Raw genomic sequence first — 17867 nt, forward strand, 5'->3', positions numbered from 1 at the left:
TTATAGTAACATCATAAAACTTAAATCATTTACTTGCATTGTAATTAAAGCATTTTAGTAAATACAAATTCTGGGCTTACAGTGTACTGACACAGTTTCCTGCATATGAGGACACATGAATTCCAGAACAATAAAACCAGGTTTACTTCCAAATGTGTGACAGATTTGCATGTAATGAGTAAAAGTGGAGGTGCATTTCATCCTCTGATCAGGTTGAACAGGTCACACTTCGGTAAAATAACATCATCTTTGTCCCATATTTGTGTTTTGGACCTGGTCTGGGTCTCATTTGTAGGTCACCACCTTCACACATGAATAAAAAAATAACCGCATCGGTCATTATAGGAGGCGACGACATCAGACGGAACCTAATGCACCATTGGAAATAATATTTACGAGTCCTGCTGCTGCTCCTCTATTGTTTCCTGTTTATCTGTTGATTTGTTTATCACCAAGGCGGTGAGGGCAGCTGTTGCCGTGGTAACCTGTGTCCTTCCTCCCGGACTCAACAAATAAAGAGGCGACGATGGGACTGTATTAGATAATTGATTTATAGGAAACGCATCGACAAACAGAAGGACTGCACCAAAAAAGACACAAAAAAAAGGGGGGGGGGGCATTTTTCACTTTCATTTATCAAAACAGTAGAGAACGAAAATAAAACAGACACGAAAACAAGACATTTCTGTAAAACAATGTAGAATATGTATAAAAAAATAATGAATTAAACATATATCAAATTATTTTACATCAACACACCGTCAGTACAGTGTTAAAGTCAGTACAGGATGTAGAAAACAGGAGAAAATGAGGTTAAAAGAAGAGTTCAGATGGTTTTCAGTTCGACACAAAACAGGCATTTAGACAAGATTGAAACATACAGGATAAATTAGGATAAAATCTGCACTTGTACCGAATCAAACTTGTCAAAATAATGTAGACTCAACAGAGTTTGGTGCAAATTTGTCACAAGAAAAAAATGTCAATATTGGTTAATTTTTGTCGGGTCTTAAAATGACTGATGTTTACAAATGTTTTGATGTTGGTTCATGTAAATTCTAAAATAAATGAATGTGGTAAAAACTGGACTTAAACACAGGAGACTAGTTTTTCCTGTTTCCTCTATTTATTTGGTCTTATTTTAACCCTTACCGTGATCTTTTCCTAACCCTAACAAATTCCAAACCATCACATTGTCTGTTTTTAACTTCACATCCTGGAAACTGTTGCATTTTCAACTATCCTGTCTTTATAAATACTGTATCCCAATCCCAGAATTACATCTTTCCTTATATTTTTTCAGAAAAATGTTGAAAATCCTGATAAATTTGTGTATGTTAAATAAATAGATAAAATGATAGATACAATGTGTGTGTCCTGACATTAAACTGGTGAATTTAAGAGAAAGTTCTGGTTTCTGAGGGAAAAAAAACAAAAATCATGGAATAGAAAAAAAATCTAATAAAATATTGTCTTAAAATGAAAATTGTACATTTATTAAACAAAACTCAGATGTTCTGGGATTCTAAATACATAAATTACTGAAAAAAAAAGAAATTCTCTTGTGATTAGTGTCATAAATTTACACATCTGCAACAAAAACCTCAGACATCTTCAAAAATGTATAGGAAAAAACAAGGAAAAGCTTAAATAAATATATAACATGAGAATATTCTCTGAGATTATTACATCAGAAATTCAGTCTATTTCTTTTAGATTAAAATGGATATTAAAGAGGAAAAAACTCTGAGATTTTTGTCAGATGAAAGTGGAATCAGTAAAAATAAAGACGTAACTGATTAAAATAAACAGATAAATATAACACGAGCTGCAGATTCGTCTGAAATTAATGAAATTTCCAGAAGGTAAATCATCATGGGTTGGAGAAGGAGGAGCAACATAGAAATAAAAGGAGGGAATAAATAATGCATGATGTGGAGGTGGGGCAGGGGGGCGGAGTCAGAGATGGGTTGCCGTGACGCTGAGGATGATGGATGTGGTTTTGAGCCTGAACATGAGCGATGGTTGTGATGAAACATGAGAACGTAGGATGATCAGACTGTGAAAGAGAAAGAAGAAAAGAACATTGAGGAGAACCCGACTTTAGGGTCTGACCTGGATCCTCTGGAGTGTTCTAGAGTGGGCGGAGTCTGTGGGGGGGCGGAGACGGCGGCAGTGGTCACTCTTATGTCTGAAAAACACATGAGCGTTAAGGCCGTCCTCCTCACTCTCCATGTCGTCTCCTGGTGACCTTTGACCTCCACAGAATCCAACACTATACATCCTGGTTTAATGGTTTAAAAGCATTTACAGCTTTTTTACCTTAAAAACTGTGAATTTCTGCAAAATATAAAGTGATGTTGTTGTTGTTTCATGTCATATTTACAGTATTACTGTGGATTGTCATGTGCATTAAAGTCAATAAAAGTTGATATTTCACTCCATTTCATTGCTGTTTACAGTTGTGCCATTCATGGTCATGTTGTGTATTTCTGTGGTTGGTCTCTGAATGAAGGAAGTTTAATTCATGTTGGATGAATATTGGTCCTATTGGAGGTGTACTAGTTTATTTTTAGGTTAAAGGAAGTTTGGAGGGGCTCTGGTTTATTTTGCAGAAACACCAGCTCTGGCAAAAAATGTTAGATTTTATAAATGTGACAGATTAAACTGTGAAACTGGCTCCGTAGCGCCCCCTAAAGACCACCGCACCAGGATACTTTCACCAATCAGACCCTTAGAACCCACCTCAGACCCCGGTGGACCCTTAGAACCCACCTCAGACCCCGATGGACCCTTAGAACCCCCCTCAGACCCAGGTGGACCCTTAGAACCCACCTCAGACCCTTAGAACCCACCTCAGACCCAGGTGGACCCTTAGAACCCACCTCAGCCCCAGGTGGACCCTTAGAACCCATCTCAGCCCCAGGTGGACCCTTACAACCCACCTCAGACTCAGGTGGACCCTTACAACCCACCTCAGACCCTTAGAACCCACCTCAGAGTCCCAGGCAGACCCTTAGAACCCACCTCAGACCCAGGTGGACTCCTAGAGCCCACCACAGACCCAGGCAGACCCTTAGAACCCACCTTAGAGTCCCAGGCAGACCCTTCGAATCCACCTCCAACCCAGGTGGACTCTTAGAGCCCACCTCAGAGGCCCAGGCAGACTCTTAGAACCCACCTCAGAGGCCCAGGCAGACCCTCAGAACCCACTTCAGAGTCCCAGGTGGACCTTAAGAACACCTCTCAGACACAGGCGGACCCGTAGAACACACCTTAGAGGCCTAGGCAGACATTCAGAACCCCCCTCAGACCCAGGTGGACTCTTAGAACCCACCTCAGACCCAGGTGGACTCTTAGAACCCACCTCAGAGGCCCAGGCAGACCCTTACAACCCACCTCAGAGGCCCAGGCAGACCCTTAGAACCCCCCTCAGACCCAGGCAGACCCTTAGAACCCACCTCAGAGGCCCAGGCAGACCCTTAGAACCCCCCTCAGACCCAGGTGGACTCTTAGAACCCACCTCAGAGGCCCAGGCAGACCCTCAGCTCCTCCAGGGTCAGACTTCGGTCTCCGTCTCGATCACAGTACTGGGAGAACTTCTTGGCGCACCTCCTGGGCTTCAGCCTCCTCCTGAGGAACTGGCGAAGGGGCCGGGCTTCGCGTTCACTCAGGAGCCCGTCAGAGTCCTGGTCCAGATGAATGAAGTGCCAGCGTAGAACCCCCTCCGGCCTGGACGAGTCCACGACCTCGGGAGTTAAAGTCAGTGGAGGAGGAGGAGAAGGGAGGAGGTCCAGACGAGACGGGGAGGAGGATGGAGGAGGGCTGGATGGAGGTGAGGGTGAAGCGCTGTCAGAACGAAATGGAACAAAACCAAAACACGTCAAAGATAGGATTAGATTAAAAACAGAAGTCCTTCTATGAACAGCAGGGGGCGGCAGAGTCCAACCTAGAGGTCCATCATCCTGAAGACAACATGAACCCACCAGACGCCTTCGACAAAACCAGTACTTTTACCTGATACAACAGCAGTGTTTAACTAGACTTGCATTTTTTGTGTGGGTTTGAGGTAAAACAAACAAACACAAACTAAATAACCAACAACAAAAAACTCAAGCATATACAAAAGACTCAATTAAACTGACTAACCAACTTCACATCTTAAATGCCAGGAGAGAGACCTGGCTGGCACCCCTTAAAATCAATATAACATGATAATATAAAATAAATTAAATTAAAGCTTCAAACTCAAACTGTCACAATGTGGCCCATGGGCTAAAACCGACCCACCAAGGGTTCCAATCTGGCCCACAGGATGAATTTAAGATGTGTAAAAATTACAATAAAGATATTACCAGACAAGTGTGTTTTATTGGTTATAGTTCAGGTTCCACATACGGACCAATGTGACCTTAAATAAAATAATAACATAATAACATATAAATAATGAAAAATAACGTTACACTATGAAAATATTTGCATTTACAAACTGCAATTTAACAATGAAATGTGAATAGCTTGAACAAATATGAACAGCATGAACTGTCTAAAGAAAATTAAGCACAATTTTAACAAAGTATATTGAAAATATAGTTTTGTTTTTTTTTATTGTGTTTGTATTTATCTGTTTTTTTAGTGTGGAGTATGAGTCTGTAATAAAGCTGATCTATCCATCCATCTATCCATCTATCTATCTATTACTAAATGTTTTGTGTATTTGTGGATTCACTGTGATCTGTAAATTGTGTTAATAATAATCTGAGATGAAATATTGTTGGAATTGTTCTTATTTTAGTTCTAAACTTCAAAATTTCTAAAAAAAATATTATGCTGTTACCAAATATTTGTGTAACACTGTGTGTAATGCACATGTATAAATGATAAGTTGAGGCATAATATTGTTAAAATTACACTTATTTTTCTTGTGAAGTTTCAGTTTTTTGGGTTGTTCACATCTTTTTTGTTTGGATAGTTTGTAAATGTTTGACACCCCTGTTTTAACTCTTTAAAACCTGACGTGTCATGGCTGACACACCCTGCAGCGCATGTGCAGTTTGGATGGCTCTAAATTCTTCACTGTTTGTGGAACTGGAAAAATTCCACTGGTTTCTGAAACCTGAGATGTTGCACTTTATAGGTTTTATTGGTTCATTACGGTAATCTCAGTCATGCCTTTACTAGAAGCTGGAGAAGAAGCTGTTTTAGCAGAATTATAACATGTAGTAAATTGTAAATGATTGCTAGATTTTGATAGATCTGGGGGAAAAAAAGTGCTTTGGAAAAATGGTCAAACGGACTCACAGCATATTTTCTAACCTTTTACTTAGTCAAAATAAGAAAAAAAATGATAATTTTAGGCTTAAGGTTAAGAGAATAGATCAGCATCTCTGTTTAAAACAAATCCGACCTCTGGATCATTTTTTCTCCGACTGTCGTACAGACATAAAACTACACCAGCGTCAAACTCTGTAGCTCTGAAGGAGAATTTTTAATGCAATGAAATCTAGACGAGGAAAAACCCCACTGATGATGAAACAACAGGACGGACAAAAACCTCTCATGCATTAAACACCAGTGTTTTTACATCGATACAGAATCGGACCTAAACGGCAGGATTTGCAGTCAGTGTCTGAAGTTGGATTCACACCTCTGCAGGCGCCATCAGCAGGATTTCACACATTAACTTCAGATTTCCACAACTCCTGACCAAGTGTTTGCACCTTTACCAAAAATAACCTGACTCTTTTCACAGTTAAACTCCAGAGTAACTGTAACACGGTGTTTTCCAAAACTGAGGGTTGGGACCAGAATGAACCCGTTTAGTAAATACTGACCTCAGACAAAACATGGGAAACGCAGAGCAGAGGTAACATGTGTCACAAAACAACGGAACAGAGTGGAAAAGATGACACTAAGGAGGCAACAAAACAGTGAAATATTAAATATACCAACACTTACAAAGATGAAAACTATGGAACAAGATGAAAATGATGTTAAAGAAAACAGACAACAGGATAAAACGATTTAACAAAACAAAAATGATGCAGAAAATGTAAGAAAATATTAAACAATAAACAATATGAAGTCAAAAATTATGGAAAAGATGTAAAAAACATGAAAATCACCACAGGCTTAAAAAACAAACAAACAAACAAACAAACAAACAAACAAAAAACAAAACACAATCAGAAATAGCATTGAAAATAAGGTGAGAAAAAGGCGGTGATATAAAAGACAAAAATGATGTAGACAGGATGAAATTAACATTAAAAAAAGCAACAAAAAAAAAGTTCATTAATGCTGCAACAAAATGAAAACAACAAAAAACAAAGAGGTCAATGATGTAAAACATAAAAGATGTGGTAAGATGAAGAATGTCATAAAAAACAGAAAAAAAACACGCAAATGATGGAAAAGAAGCAACAAAATTCTAATATAAAAGACAAAAACTATGTTAAAAAAAGATATAAAAGTTGTAACATGTAAATAAAATAAGAACAAAAGACTAACACAAGTATTTATAAATTTACACAAAAAGATTAAACAAAAAATAAAAATTATGTAAAAAAAAAATAAATAAATAAATACATTTAAAAACATAAAATGAAAGATGCAACAAAACAAGAACAATGTGGAAAAATAGACTCAACAAGATGAAAATGATGTTTAAGTTAAAATAATATTCATTCATTTTCTGAACCCGCTTTATCCTCACTAGGGTCACGGGGGTCGCTTGGAGCCTATCCCAGCTACATAGGGGCGAAGGCGGGGTACACCCTGGACAAGTCGCCAGTTCATCGCAGGGCTGAACATATAGAGACAAACAATCACTCTCACATTCACACCTATGGGCAATTTAGATTAACCAATTAACCTGTTAGTGCATGTCTTTGGATTAAAATAATAGTAAAATATTAGTGATCAATAGTAAATATATGGATCTATCTAACCATTTACTTGTTATAAACCATCAAAATATGGACAGTTATAAGTAAAGGCAAATGCGAATACAATATTTTTTAAAAATTGTCAAAAATGTTAAAATCTGAGTTTTTCAAAACTGTAAACAAACATTGTAGACACTGTCCCAAGAAAGATACACATAAAATTTGAAATGAATCTGATCAGTAGTTTTGGAGAAGAAGATTGTTGAAATCTAGACATTGGTGACCTTGAGTTTGACCCTTCAAGGTCACTTAAGGTAAAAGGTCATGGACCCAAATGAAAGTCCAAATATGACTTCCTATCAGTGATCAATAGGAACTATATTGATATCTTGAGCTATTCTAATGGACCACTGTACGTAAAGGCACATTTATAATTTTAAAAATTTGCCAAAAATCTAAATTTCTCAAAACCGTGAGCAAGCTTTGTCGATATTGTCCTATCGGCCGGTGAGCCAAAAACTGTGTTCATCCTGGATGGAGGAGTCAGAACATGGATGTTTCTATAAATCCTGCGGTTTTTTTGTTGATCTGGATCCAATAGAAACAACATTAATACTGTGACAGTCCATTAAAAACCTCCGACTCCTCATCAGATGTAGAAAAAAAAACTAAAAACACATCTACACGTTTTCTGTCTCAGGACAAAACAGAATCTGGAACCCATAAAGAGAAGCAGAAACCTGAAGGTCTGAGTTTACAGCTGAGAATCCGACAGAACATCACATCTGTTACCGCTGGGGTTTGGCCGACGACGAGACGGGAAAACCAGACGCAGATGGATGGAAATATGAGGAGTGGAGGAGATCAAACAGGTGGAATGAGGAATGTTCAGACACAGATGGACTGAGTCTGAAGGATCTGAGCAGTTCATCCAAGGGTGTCAAACACATGTTAGCCTAATCTGATCTGAACTGGGACCAGTTAAATAACAGGCAAATTAACCTAGAAATAATAAGGGTTTTAGAGTAAGAACAAGAAAATGTGAATTAGCTGAAGTACCATGTACAGCCTGAAATGTATCCACAAAAATAAGTATAATTTCAACCATATTATATCTAAGCTGATATCTAAGCACAATAATAACATAATATTACCATAATAAGCTGATTATTAACACAATAATAACATCATAATATTACCATACTAAGCTGATTATTAACACAATAATAACATAATATTAACATAATAAGCTGCTTATTAACACAATAATAACATAATATTAACATAATAAGCTGCTTATTAACACAATAATAACAAAATATTAACACAATAAGATGATTACTAACACAATAATAACATAATATTAACATAATAAGATGCTTATTAACACAATAATAACAAAATATTAACACAATAAGATGATTATTAACACAATAATAACATAATACTAACATAATAATCTTATTATTAACACCATAATAACATGATATAAACGTAATAAGCTGATTATTAACATAATAATAACACAAGTGTTCAGAGAACGCAAACCTCCGCCAAGCACCCCGAACAGTGTGCATGTGTGGATCGACTATTTCTTTTTAAATTAAACAGTTTCAAGGTTGTTCCATACAGCAGAAAAAGTTGAAGCTTGGTACCAGTCATGTGTATGTCAAATTATATGAACTTTGGCCTACTTGGCCCAAAATTTAATGGGTCCGTCCCAGGGCCTAGGCCTATGTGTGGGTAAAATTTAGTAAAGATGGTTGTAACAGTTTTCCCGTAAAGTTGCTAACCAACAAACAAACAAACACACAAAGCAAAGTGATCACAATACCTCCTGGCGGAGGTAATAATATTAACATAATAAGCTGATTATTAACACAATAGTAACATAATATTAGCATAATAAGATTATTATTAACACAATCATAATATAATAACATGATATAAACATAATAAGCTGATTATTAACACAATAATAACATTGTGTTGATAATAGTCACCTACTGCACACTTGTTACTTTATTTATTTATTTATTTGTATACTTATTTATTTATGTATTTATTTTTCATTTTTAGTCAATTTAACAATTTTTAATTTTTTTTTTTTTTTCTATTGTATTTAAAGCATATTGTCTTGTGCTACATACATACAATTTCCCCCTTGGAAGATCAATAAAGTGTATCTTGTCTTATCTTGCAATGTTAATATAATAAGCTGATTATTAACACGACTTCATAGACATCCTAGTTAACCTATGAATGCACAAAACATTTAGTAACAGGCAGAATATTGTTGAATGGCACTTTTTTTGTTTAGAAGTTTCAGGTTGATAATATTTCTTCAGGTGATTCACATTTTATTGTGAAAAATGTAAATATTTTCACAATGTAATTGTACTTTTTTCACATTAAACCAAGGAGAAAATTTGGAGTTTGTTGTCAGTGTTGTCAGTTTCATCTTGTAGGGTGGAAATACTGAATTAAAAATACCTGAAAATTCTACTTAAATACACTAGTGAAGTACTTACATTACATCCTACCTCTGTATGTTTTATATTATTGATATTTTGAAGACATACAGCATATGTTTGCAAAAGAGACATTTGATTAATTACAATTTTATTTTAAGCATCTATACCTGAAAATATACATATATTATATGGGTCTACATGCAGTATTTTTAGTTTCAAATATTTTTAAAAATGACCTAAACATATGATATGAATTGTTCTGTCAAAGATGCTGATGTACTGGATTGGAGTGAATTTATTTACATCGACAGGACAGAGGATTTATGTGACCACCAGAGGGAGGAGTGAGTCACTCTGAGGAAAACACAACAGAGATTTTGACCAAAGCATCAGAAAGTGACCAAATGGGATGAGAACCATTAAGAAACAACTTCTGTTGTTGTATGTTTAGTGTTGTCTGTGTCAAATTCATCTTGTGGGCTGGATTGGACCATGGACCAGGTGTGGAAGTGTTTTTCAGTTTCCCAGCGTCGTCTCAGAACCCAGAAACAAGAACACAAATTTAGTCCAACCTGCTGCTCATTCAGGTTCAGGTTTGTTGGATGAGCTTTAATTGTCGACACGGCGCCGATAAACGCCTTTAAAATAGTTTATGAGGCTGTGAATGAGATGAATTTAACGCTGTGAGGAGTTATGGGAGGTGGTCCGGAAAATCCAGCAGTTATTACACGGACTGTTAATGACAGGACTTAATTAACTGAGTATTAATTTAACTACAGTTCACAGGAAGATCTGACATGATGTACAGAGGGTTTCAACTTTTACTATTTTAGTCATAAACCTTCATTACACCAACGACATTAATTAACATTAATGACTTTTTTTTTACTACCACTTTCACATCAGCAGAGAAAACACTAATATCTATTTTTCTGGTAAACAGAGTAAATATAGTAGTAAATAGTACTATATGGTATAAAGTATAGTACGTAAAAGATCAGTATCTTCATCTTGTCGTGACTTCTCATCATTTTACATTTCTTTTCATTTTCATTGTCTTTTCTATATGTTATTTTTCCATCACTTTAGGTTCAATTCAGTCTTAACTCTGTAAAGCCTGAACCATTAAATCATTGACAAAATATTCCAGTTCTCTGAAAACGGAAACTTTACTGGTCCTTCTAAACAACCAAAAAAAAAAAAAAATCTGTCAAATGTCAATTTCCATGTATGAGTTTCAATTTTGTATCATATTTGATACATCATGTCTCAATACTCAAATATTATTCAAAAAATGTTTGGGAAGGAATGCTTCTCGGACCAAGTTTTTTAGGTCTAGATATGACCATGCCATGATAATAAAGGCATTTTAATGTTGAAAGAGAGTGCCTTGGATTTTTCTTCCAGTGTGATAAATACTTAAATATTATTATTTCAGAACAAAGTAAACACAACACAAACATGTCTAACAAATTGGTAATTCCTTTTCTAAATTGTCACAGTTCCTCCTCCTTCCTCATTAATGACAGTCTTGTAGTGTCACTGGAAAGGCCTCTGGTGAATGAATCCCCCCCCAGTGGATTATCTGTGTACTGCATGTATCTAATTGTATACATCAGGTTTTTCAAGAAAAAAATATCACACTGGTCATGTAGAGGGCTTCAAAACTCATGTATCAAATATGATCGGCGTTATAGGGTTAATGTTGAGAGTTTGTGCAGTGGTAGAAAATTTAAATAATCAATAGTTACACTCAAATGCATTAAATTAAAGCCTGTTCTGAAAATGTAATGGGTAGAGAGTACAGTATTTGTGTAAACACAGAGACTAAAAGGAAAAAAGTGTAAGAAAAATAAACACTGACTTAAAAATACCTGAAAATTCTACTTAAATACACTAATGAAGTACTTAGATTACATCCTACCTCTGCACGTCTTTTATTATTGTTAGTTCTGACTATTTTAAAGGCATACATGTTTGCAACAGAGATATTTGATTAATTACAATTTTATTTTAAGCATCTATGCCTGAAAATATACATGCATTACATGCATTAAAGGGCCTACATGTACTATTTTTACCGTTCAAATAGTCTCGAATTAGGGAAGTGAAACAAAATATACCTAATAAATACTTTATTAATCAGAAAAAGAATAAAAGCAATGTGGTGAAACTAGCTAGATTTAAAAATACAGTTGTTTGACAGTAGTGAACAGTGTAGACATAGAAGTCTGTGGGAAAAAGATGAAACACTTTCAGTTCATAAGAGCAGAAAAGTCGCTCTGATAGAAACGACCCTGAGCTTCAGTTCTGTAGTGGAAACATGAATTAGAAATAAAAGACTAGAAACCTGTGGGACCCAAATGGATGATGTACAGTGGATAAACTTACTGGTGGATACTCAGACTCCCAGCATGCTCTGCTTCCAGTTCCAGAGCTCGGACCAGACTCTGCAGGAACTGCTTCTTCTGAGCTCCTGGACATCCTGAAACAAGGAAACAAGGAAATTAACTCTAGAGACAAAACCCAGGCTGTAAACATGTATTTGTTCATAAAGTTACATATTTCAATGGCAAACTGCAGGTTTTTTTCAGTCTGTGTTGGTTTCATCTTTATTAAATTTACATAAAGAGGACGACATGTTCCTTAAAGCTATTCGTTCTCATTTTTTACCCACTATTCAAAAATTTTTTGCACTTTTTTATAATGAAAATTTAAGATCTTTATCGTAGAAACCATTATTTTTACCAGGTAGAGGTTTCTCTCTGAATCTCCGATCTGTCCACGCTGTCTCAGCCCCAGTGCAGTCTGGGATACGATTCCTGCAAAGAGACAGAAACATAACTAGGATGAGAGAAAATACTTATAATTATTATCGATAATAATAATGTAAATGGAGAGTACATGATTCTGTTAATGTTTTCTTATTTGTTAAGCTGCTGTTTTAACAGATGATTTGTTAAAACAATAAAAGCATAAAAAAAAGCTAAGGCTAATGACGTTCATTTTGTCTTCTGTTAATGTAATTATAATTTTCTTTTTTCTTTTGTTCAGACAAGCAGGTAACATCTAAAAACTATACCTTGTCTGAAGAAAAAAAAAAAGAAAAGTATAATTATGAAAAAAGCAGCCATTTATGGAAAACTTCATTTACAGCAGAAAACTGAAGGATCTGGGGCCTCATGTACAAAGACTTGCGTGGATTTCATACTGAAACCTGGTGTACGCCCAAATCCAGAAAAGTCCGAACACACAAAAAAATCCAAATGTATAAAACTGTGCGTACGCCCGAATCCAAGTACACTTCCTTTATACATCCCAATCAGCGAGGAATTGACCGCATATGTTGGACTACCTGACTCCTCCCTCTCCACGCCCACATTTAAATATGCAAATTAGTATAAACAGGGTCTGCAGGTGGGGTTCCCTCTGGGATTCCCCTGTCTGCGGGATCAGATGATGACGTCAAGGTGGACGCGAAGCGGAGGATGAAACAGGCGGAAGGAGAAAAGAGACGAACTGAGACTGTTTGAGGAAAGAGTCGCCGATATTGTGACACTTTTCTTGCAGGGCTGATGCGGATCACCCCCAAGATAAATATATATTTAGTATTAGTGTAAGTCACACATGAGTTCATTCTACAGGTCATACACAGTCTGATCACAGACAAACAGGATAAAGGTTCATGTGTGATCATGTCAGGAAATCAAAGAGGAAATCAATGACTTTGACTCATGTTTAATCACTCAAATTATTATTTTCTAACAATGAGACAGAAGACCCAGTACCATCCTCCTGTCACAGAGGCTTCTGTTGACTCCTCGGTGTTAGCCGGCCCGTCCGACCGGCATGGGTCTGTACTGACCCGAGTCACATTAGGACATCGTGAGGACAATCGGCGGAGTCAATGAGCGACTGGACCGACTAATAAATGTTCTCACAGACATGAACACTATATTTATCAACCTATGAATTTTATGTCCTTGTCTCTTTGCTGTTGCTGAATGTCCATCCGGGCAGGATTGGCATTGATGGATACAGGGTCTAATTGGTTCTGGTTCTGTTGGTGGATGTGCTGCTCTGACAGTAGGATCTCATGCCGGTGTGTTCATTGTTCTTCTGTGTGTCTCCGATGTGCACATCAATCAGAGGAATGACCTTTGTCACATTACTAACAGTTTCCCAGTGTCACCTCTAAGTGTCGCCAATGGTTCCAAAGCACTAGAAACGTGCGTACGCCAGCTGTGGACTTGGCGTGAAGGAGCGCACATTTCCACGGTCACTTCACTCTTTATACATCTGAACGTGAGCGTGGAAAAGGGCGTACGCCAGGTTTTTGTGCGTACGCACGCTTTATACATGAGGCCCCAGGTCTCTTTACAAATGTTCAAATTCATTTTAAATGAACAGAAAAAGGATAAATCTGGATGTAGATGTTTTTCTAACAGTTTGAATCAGGTTCTGCTTTGACATTCTTTTAAGGAACATTGTTGTTTACTTTTAGTATCTTTTAAATTATTACCTCCGCCAAGGAGGTTACGTTTTTGCCAGGGTTTGTTTGTTTGTTTGTCTGTCCGTTAGTGTGCAACATAACTCAAAAAGTTATGGACAGATTTGGATGAAATTTTCAGGGTTTGTTGGAAATGGGATAAGGAAGAAATGATTAAATTTTGGTGGTGATCGGGGGTTTGGGGGCCCACGGGGGGGGCCACTGATCAGCCTTGGCGGAGGTCTGCGCTCTCCGAGTGCTTCTAGTTGATGGTGTTTTATACGTATGTTTTTACTTCAGTGTTTTATGTATGGTTTTTTTTAGAGTTTTATTACAGTTGTGGAAAAAAATATTAGACCATCAAGTCATGAAAAACAATGGTTATGCAATCCAGTACTAACTCCTGTGTGTATCATGTGACTAAAACAGACAGAAAAGAAAACATGGAATGTCTAAAAGCACTGTTTTTGTCAGTACAGTGCCATAGATATTGATGTAAGAACTGAAGTGATTTTGGTTATTATCAAGAAAACATGGAAAATGGATAGATATCAGCTCTGAAATTAAACTACTATGAGCTATTTTTGTTGTTATCATTATATTTGCCCAAACAAATGTACCTTTAGTTGTACCAGGCATTAAAATGAACAAGAAATTGAAGAAAACAAGGGTGGTCTAATAATTGTTTCCTCGACTGTATGTGTTTTCATGTACATTTTTAGTGTGGATGTATGGCTGTAATTTCTATTTTCTCTAACTTCTACTGCTGCTGCCTTGGCCAAGACACTTTTGCAAAGGGGATTTTTAATCTCATTGAGTCCTTTTTTTCCTGGTTAAATAAAGCCTAAATAAAAAATTAAGCAAACATGGTTTTATTTGCAAAAACTAAACTGAATTAATTGTTCTAGAGGCCAAAAATGATCAAATTAAATCATTTTTAAGTACGAGTCCATGTGCAGAACTCCTCTGGAGGAAGAAAACCTGTGAAGACAAAAACAATCCAAGTCCTGTGGGAGTTTTCCTCACACCAGTGGACCAAATAAAACCATGATGGAAACATCCCACGCCGTCCTCGGAGGCGTCTGTGGGCAGCCGAGCAGAAACAGAGCTGATCAAACCCTCGGGAACACAAACATTCAGTGCTATTCAGCTGGAGCTGTTCATGTTTCTACTGAAACTCCACCTCTGGAACCCCGACGGTAATTGGTGGAAAATTGGACGGCTAACACAATACACATGAGTCTCTTAGAGTTAAATAAATATATTTACAGACGATAATAAAAGTCGAATTGAATGTAGAGCAGAAAAGAACAATAGGAACAGAGAAAATTATGAAGAGAAAGGATTTAGTCCGGGGGCATTAAATGAACCCATAAAGACCCAGTACTAGTTTTATGGCAGTTCCCAAATGAATTTTTCTCTGTATTTAACCATTCGTAAATTATTTATCAGCACTTATTACAATATTATCCTACGTTTCTTTTTTTTCCACAAAAATCTGGTATTTTCCTATATTTAATTCACTGATCACGTAAAAGTTCATAAAATCTCAGATTAAAGTTGAAGGTTAATCAGTGAGTGTCATGTTTGGTTTTTTTTATGCTGTTTTTAACAGATTTTACTTGTCTTTGTTTTTATGATGGTTGTATTTTGTTATTCTTAGCCCGCTTAACACCCTGCGTTATCACTAATTTTATTTACTTATTTAATCCCTTGTTTTATGTTTGGTGTACGGCACTTTGGCCAGCTGTAAAGTTCTTAAAGTGCTTTATAAATAAAGTTGGTATGGTATGGTTATTATATCAAAAACAGAGAAAACTGAAGAAAAAGTGACTTTTTAAGCAAAGAAATAAATAATTGAACATAAACTCAGTGTCTCCATCCACTGTCATTGATCCAACTCCATGGGTTTTACTGGTAAATCAATGTTGAAGAAGATGACAGTGTTTCCATGGTAACTACGGAGCCTCTGAACGTCCAAATGGGTCACATCTGATGACCATGAAAAGATGACAAACTGTATTTAACACCAATTATTTACATGTATTGATAGGATTAATGGATGAACAGATATTAAACATCAGTCAGTAGATGGTTCTGGTCACCAGAGGCTGTTTGGGTCTTTATGGGTTAATTTCCTTTCAGGCTCCACATTCAGTCATATTTGAGCTCAAATGGATCAGACCAGTAAAATAATAGCATAATAGACTATAAATAATGTCAACTCAACCTGAAAAAACTGAAAATTCTTAAGAAAAATAAGTGCAATTTAACAATATTATGCCTCAACTTATCATTTACACATGTGCATTACAGATCAGGTCTAGAAATACATAAAACATTTAGTAACAAGCAGAATATTTAATAAAACTGCACTAAATTTTCTTTAGACATTTCAGGTTGTTCATCTTTGTTCAGGTTATTCATATTTTATTGTTGAAGGATAGTGTGTGAATGTAAATATTTTCATAATTTAATGGTTCTTTTGAACTAAAAAAAGAGAAAAAATTGGAGTTGTCATGATTTATAGACATAATGTAATATTCACATTCACATTAAACCAAAAAGAAAAATTTGAGCCATTATTTATAGGTTATTATCATATTATGTTACTTGAGATCACAGGTGGGCTGAATGTGGAACCTGAATTAAAGCGACTGTTAATATCTTCAGAGTAATTTCTGCACATGGGCCGGTTTGGACCCTTTAGTGGGCTGGTTTTGGCCCTTGGGAGACATGTTTGACACCCCTGATTTCATCAGATTAAGAGCCTGTCAGTACGACAATGAAATTATGTCAATCCGCAAAAGTTTAATGTCGTTTTAGCCTTTTGTCCGTATGACACGATGTTATCAGTATTTTTTGCGAGCGGGAAACCTCACAACACCGCCCTCACGTTGCCATGTGGATAGGCAGGACACCAGTTTTTGGAATCGATGATGTCATAGTGCCACATGACCAGAAGAAGAAAACCCCCAACAACAACAATAGCAGATTATAAAGTTGTGTTTGTTCTGCAGCTGTTCTATGTTTATTAGCACTTCTACAGTAAAACCTGGTAATGCTGTATCGACTCGATGGTACTTTTAAATCTACCACAGTGTTCTGCTAGAAGGGCGACCCGGACCCTGCACTCTACTGTGATTTTAGTGCATTGTGCGGCTCTGTCTGTGTTTGTGTACAGCTCCACATATAGGCGTGGCATAAATGTACAACTGTTTTAACCCAGTTTTCCCGTTTCCATCTGGACGCTGATATTTCTTGAAACAATACATGTATGGACACAAAACTTTAAGAATCCGCAAAAGAAAAATACCACAAGTGTTGTCGTCTGGACGGAGCCTAAAAGACCTGGGTCACGTACCGGACCGAGGTTCCCGGTAGAGGCCGGCCGCTGTCCGCCCTCACACACCAGCAGTAACCCGTAGCAACGTGACACTGCACCGCACCGTAGCGACCGTCTGCAGTGCATTCTGGGATAAAACGCTCCTCCTGCCAGACTGAACGCATCTGAGAGAGAAGCATCGCCCGCTCACGTTCACAGGTCTGTGGACTGTCTGCAAAAACAAGAAAATAAAGGGAAAAAAACAACATGTCTTAGGTTAAAAAACTGATTAGAAACCGGAAAATACAGAAATACAGTGAGTAGGTACGTTCAAGTAAAAGACTGGAACTATTCCGACTTATGTTCAAAATAAACTTTATTATCTTTGTCCTCGAGAGAACAAGGTTTCATTGCCTTGCCTTCGAATAGTGCAAAAATAAAACAGCAGCAGTGTTCTACATATAAAACATATAGAAGAATTTACAGATACAAAAATATAAAACCACTGCATAAGGATATAAGTACATACAGGGTGTCCCAAAAACATTGGCATCATTTGAGATGTCCATATCGGAGTGACTACATGGTCAGGAGAAATGATACTTAATAGGATTTATTTTGGAAATAAAATGCTTTATTCTACAAATTTCAAATGAAATATTCTGGGGGATGTAAATTTTATAATACTCCAA

The 17867-nt window shown here is 36.7% G+C and overlaps 1 protein-coding gene across 2 annotated transcripts in view; it reads right to left on the bottom strand.

The window, feature by feature from the left end:
• Window positions 1–599: 599 nt before the first annotated feature.
• The window catches only part of LOC115431602 (SPARC-related modular calcium-binding protein 1-like), a 39085-nt gene continuing 21817 nt past the window's right edge, over window positions 600–17867 (bottom strand). For both annotated transcript variants that reach the window (XM_030152083.1, XM_030152082.1), the window contains 5 exons: window positions 17215–17407; window positions 12110–12183; window positions 11753–11846; window positions 3524–3849; window positions 600–2059 (listed from right to left, as the gene is read on the bottom strand). In XM_030152083.1, the coding sequence (XP_030007943.1) occupies window positions 3525–3849; window positions 11753–11846; window positions 12110–12183; window positions 17215–17407 (686 nt within the window). In that variant the 3' untranslated portion in view covers window positions 600–2059; window position 3524. The remainder of the gene's footprint in view (window positions 2060–3523; window positions 3850–11752; window positions 11847–12109; window positions 12184–17214; window positions 17408–17867) is intronic.

The sequence above is a fragment of the Sphaeramia orbicularis genome, chromosome 13 (genome assembly GCF_902148855.1).
Source record: "Sphaeramia orbicularis chromosome 13, fSphaOr1.1, whole genome shotgun sequence".
NCBI lineage: Eukaryota > Metazoa > Chordata > Actinopteri > Kurtiformes > Apogonidae > Sphaeramia > Sphaeramia orbicularis.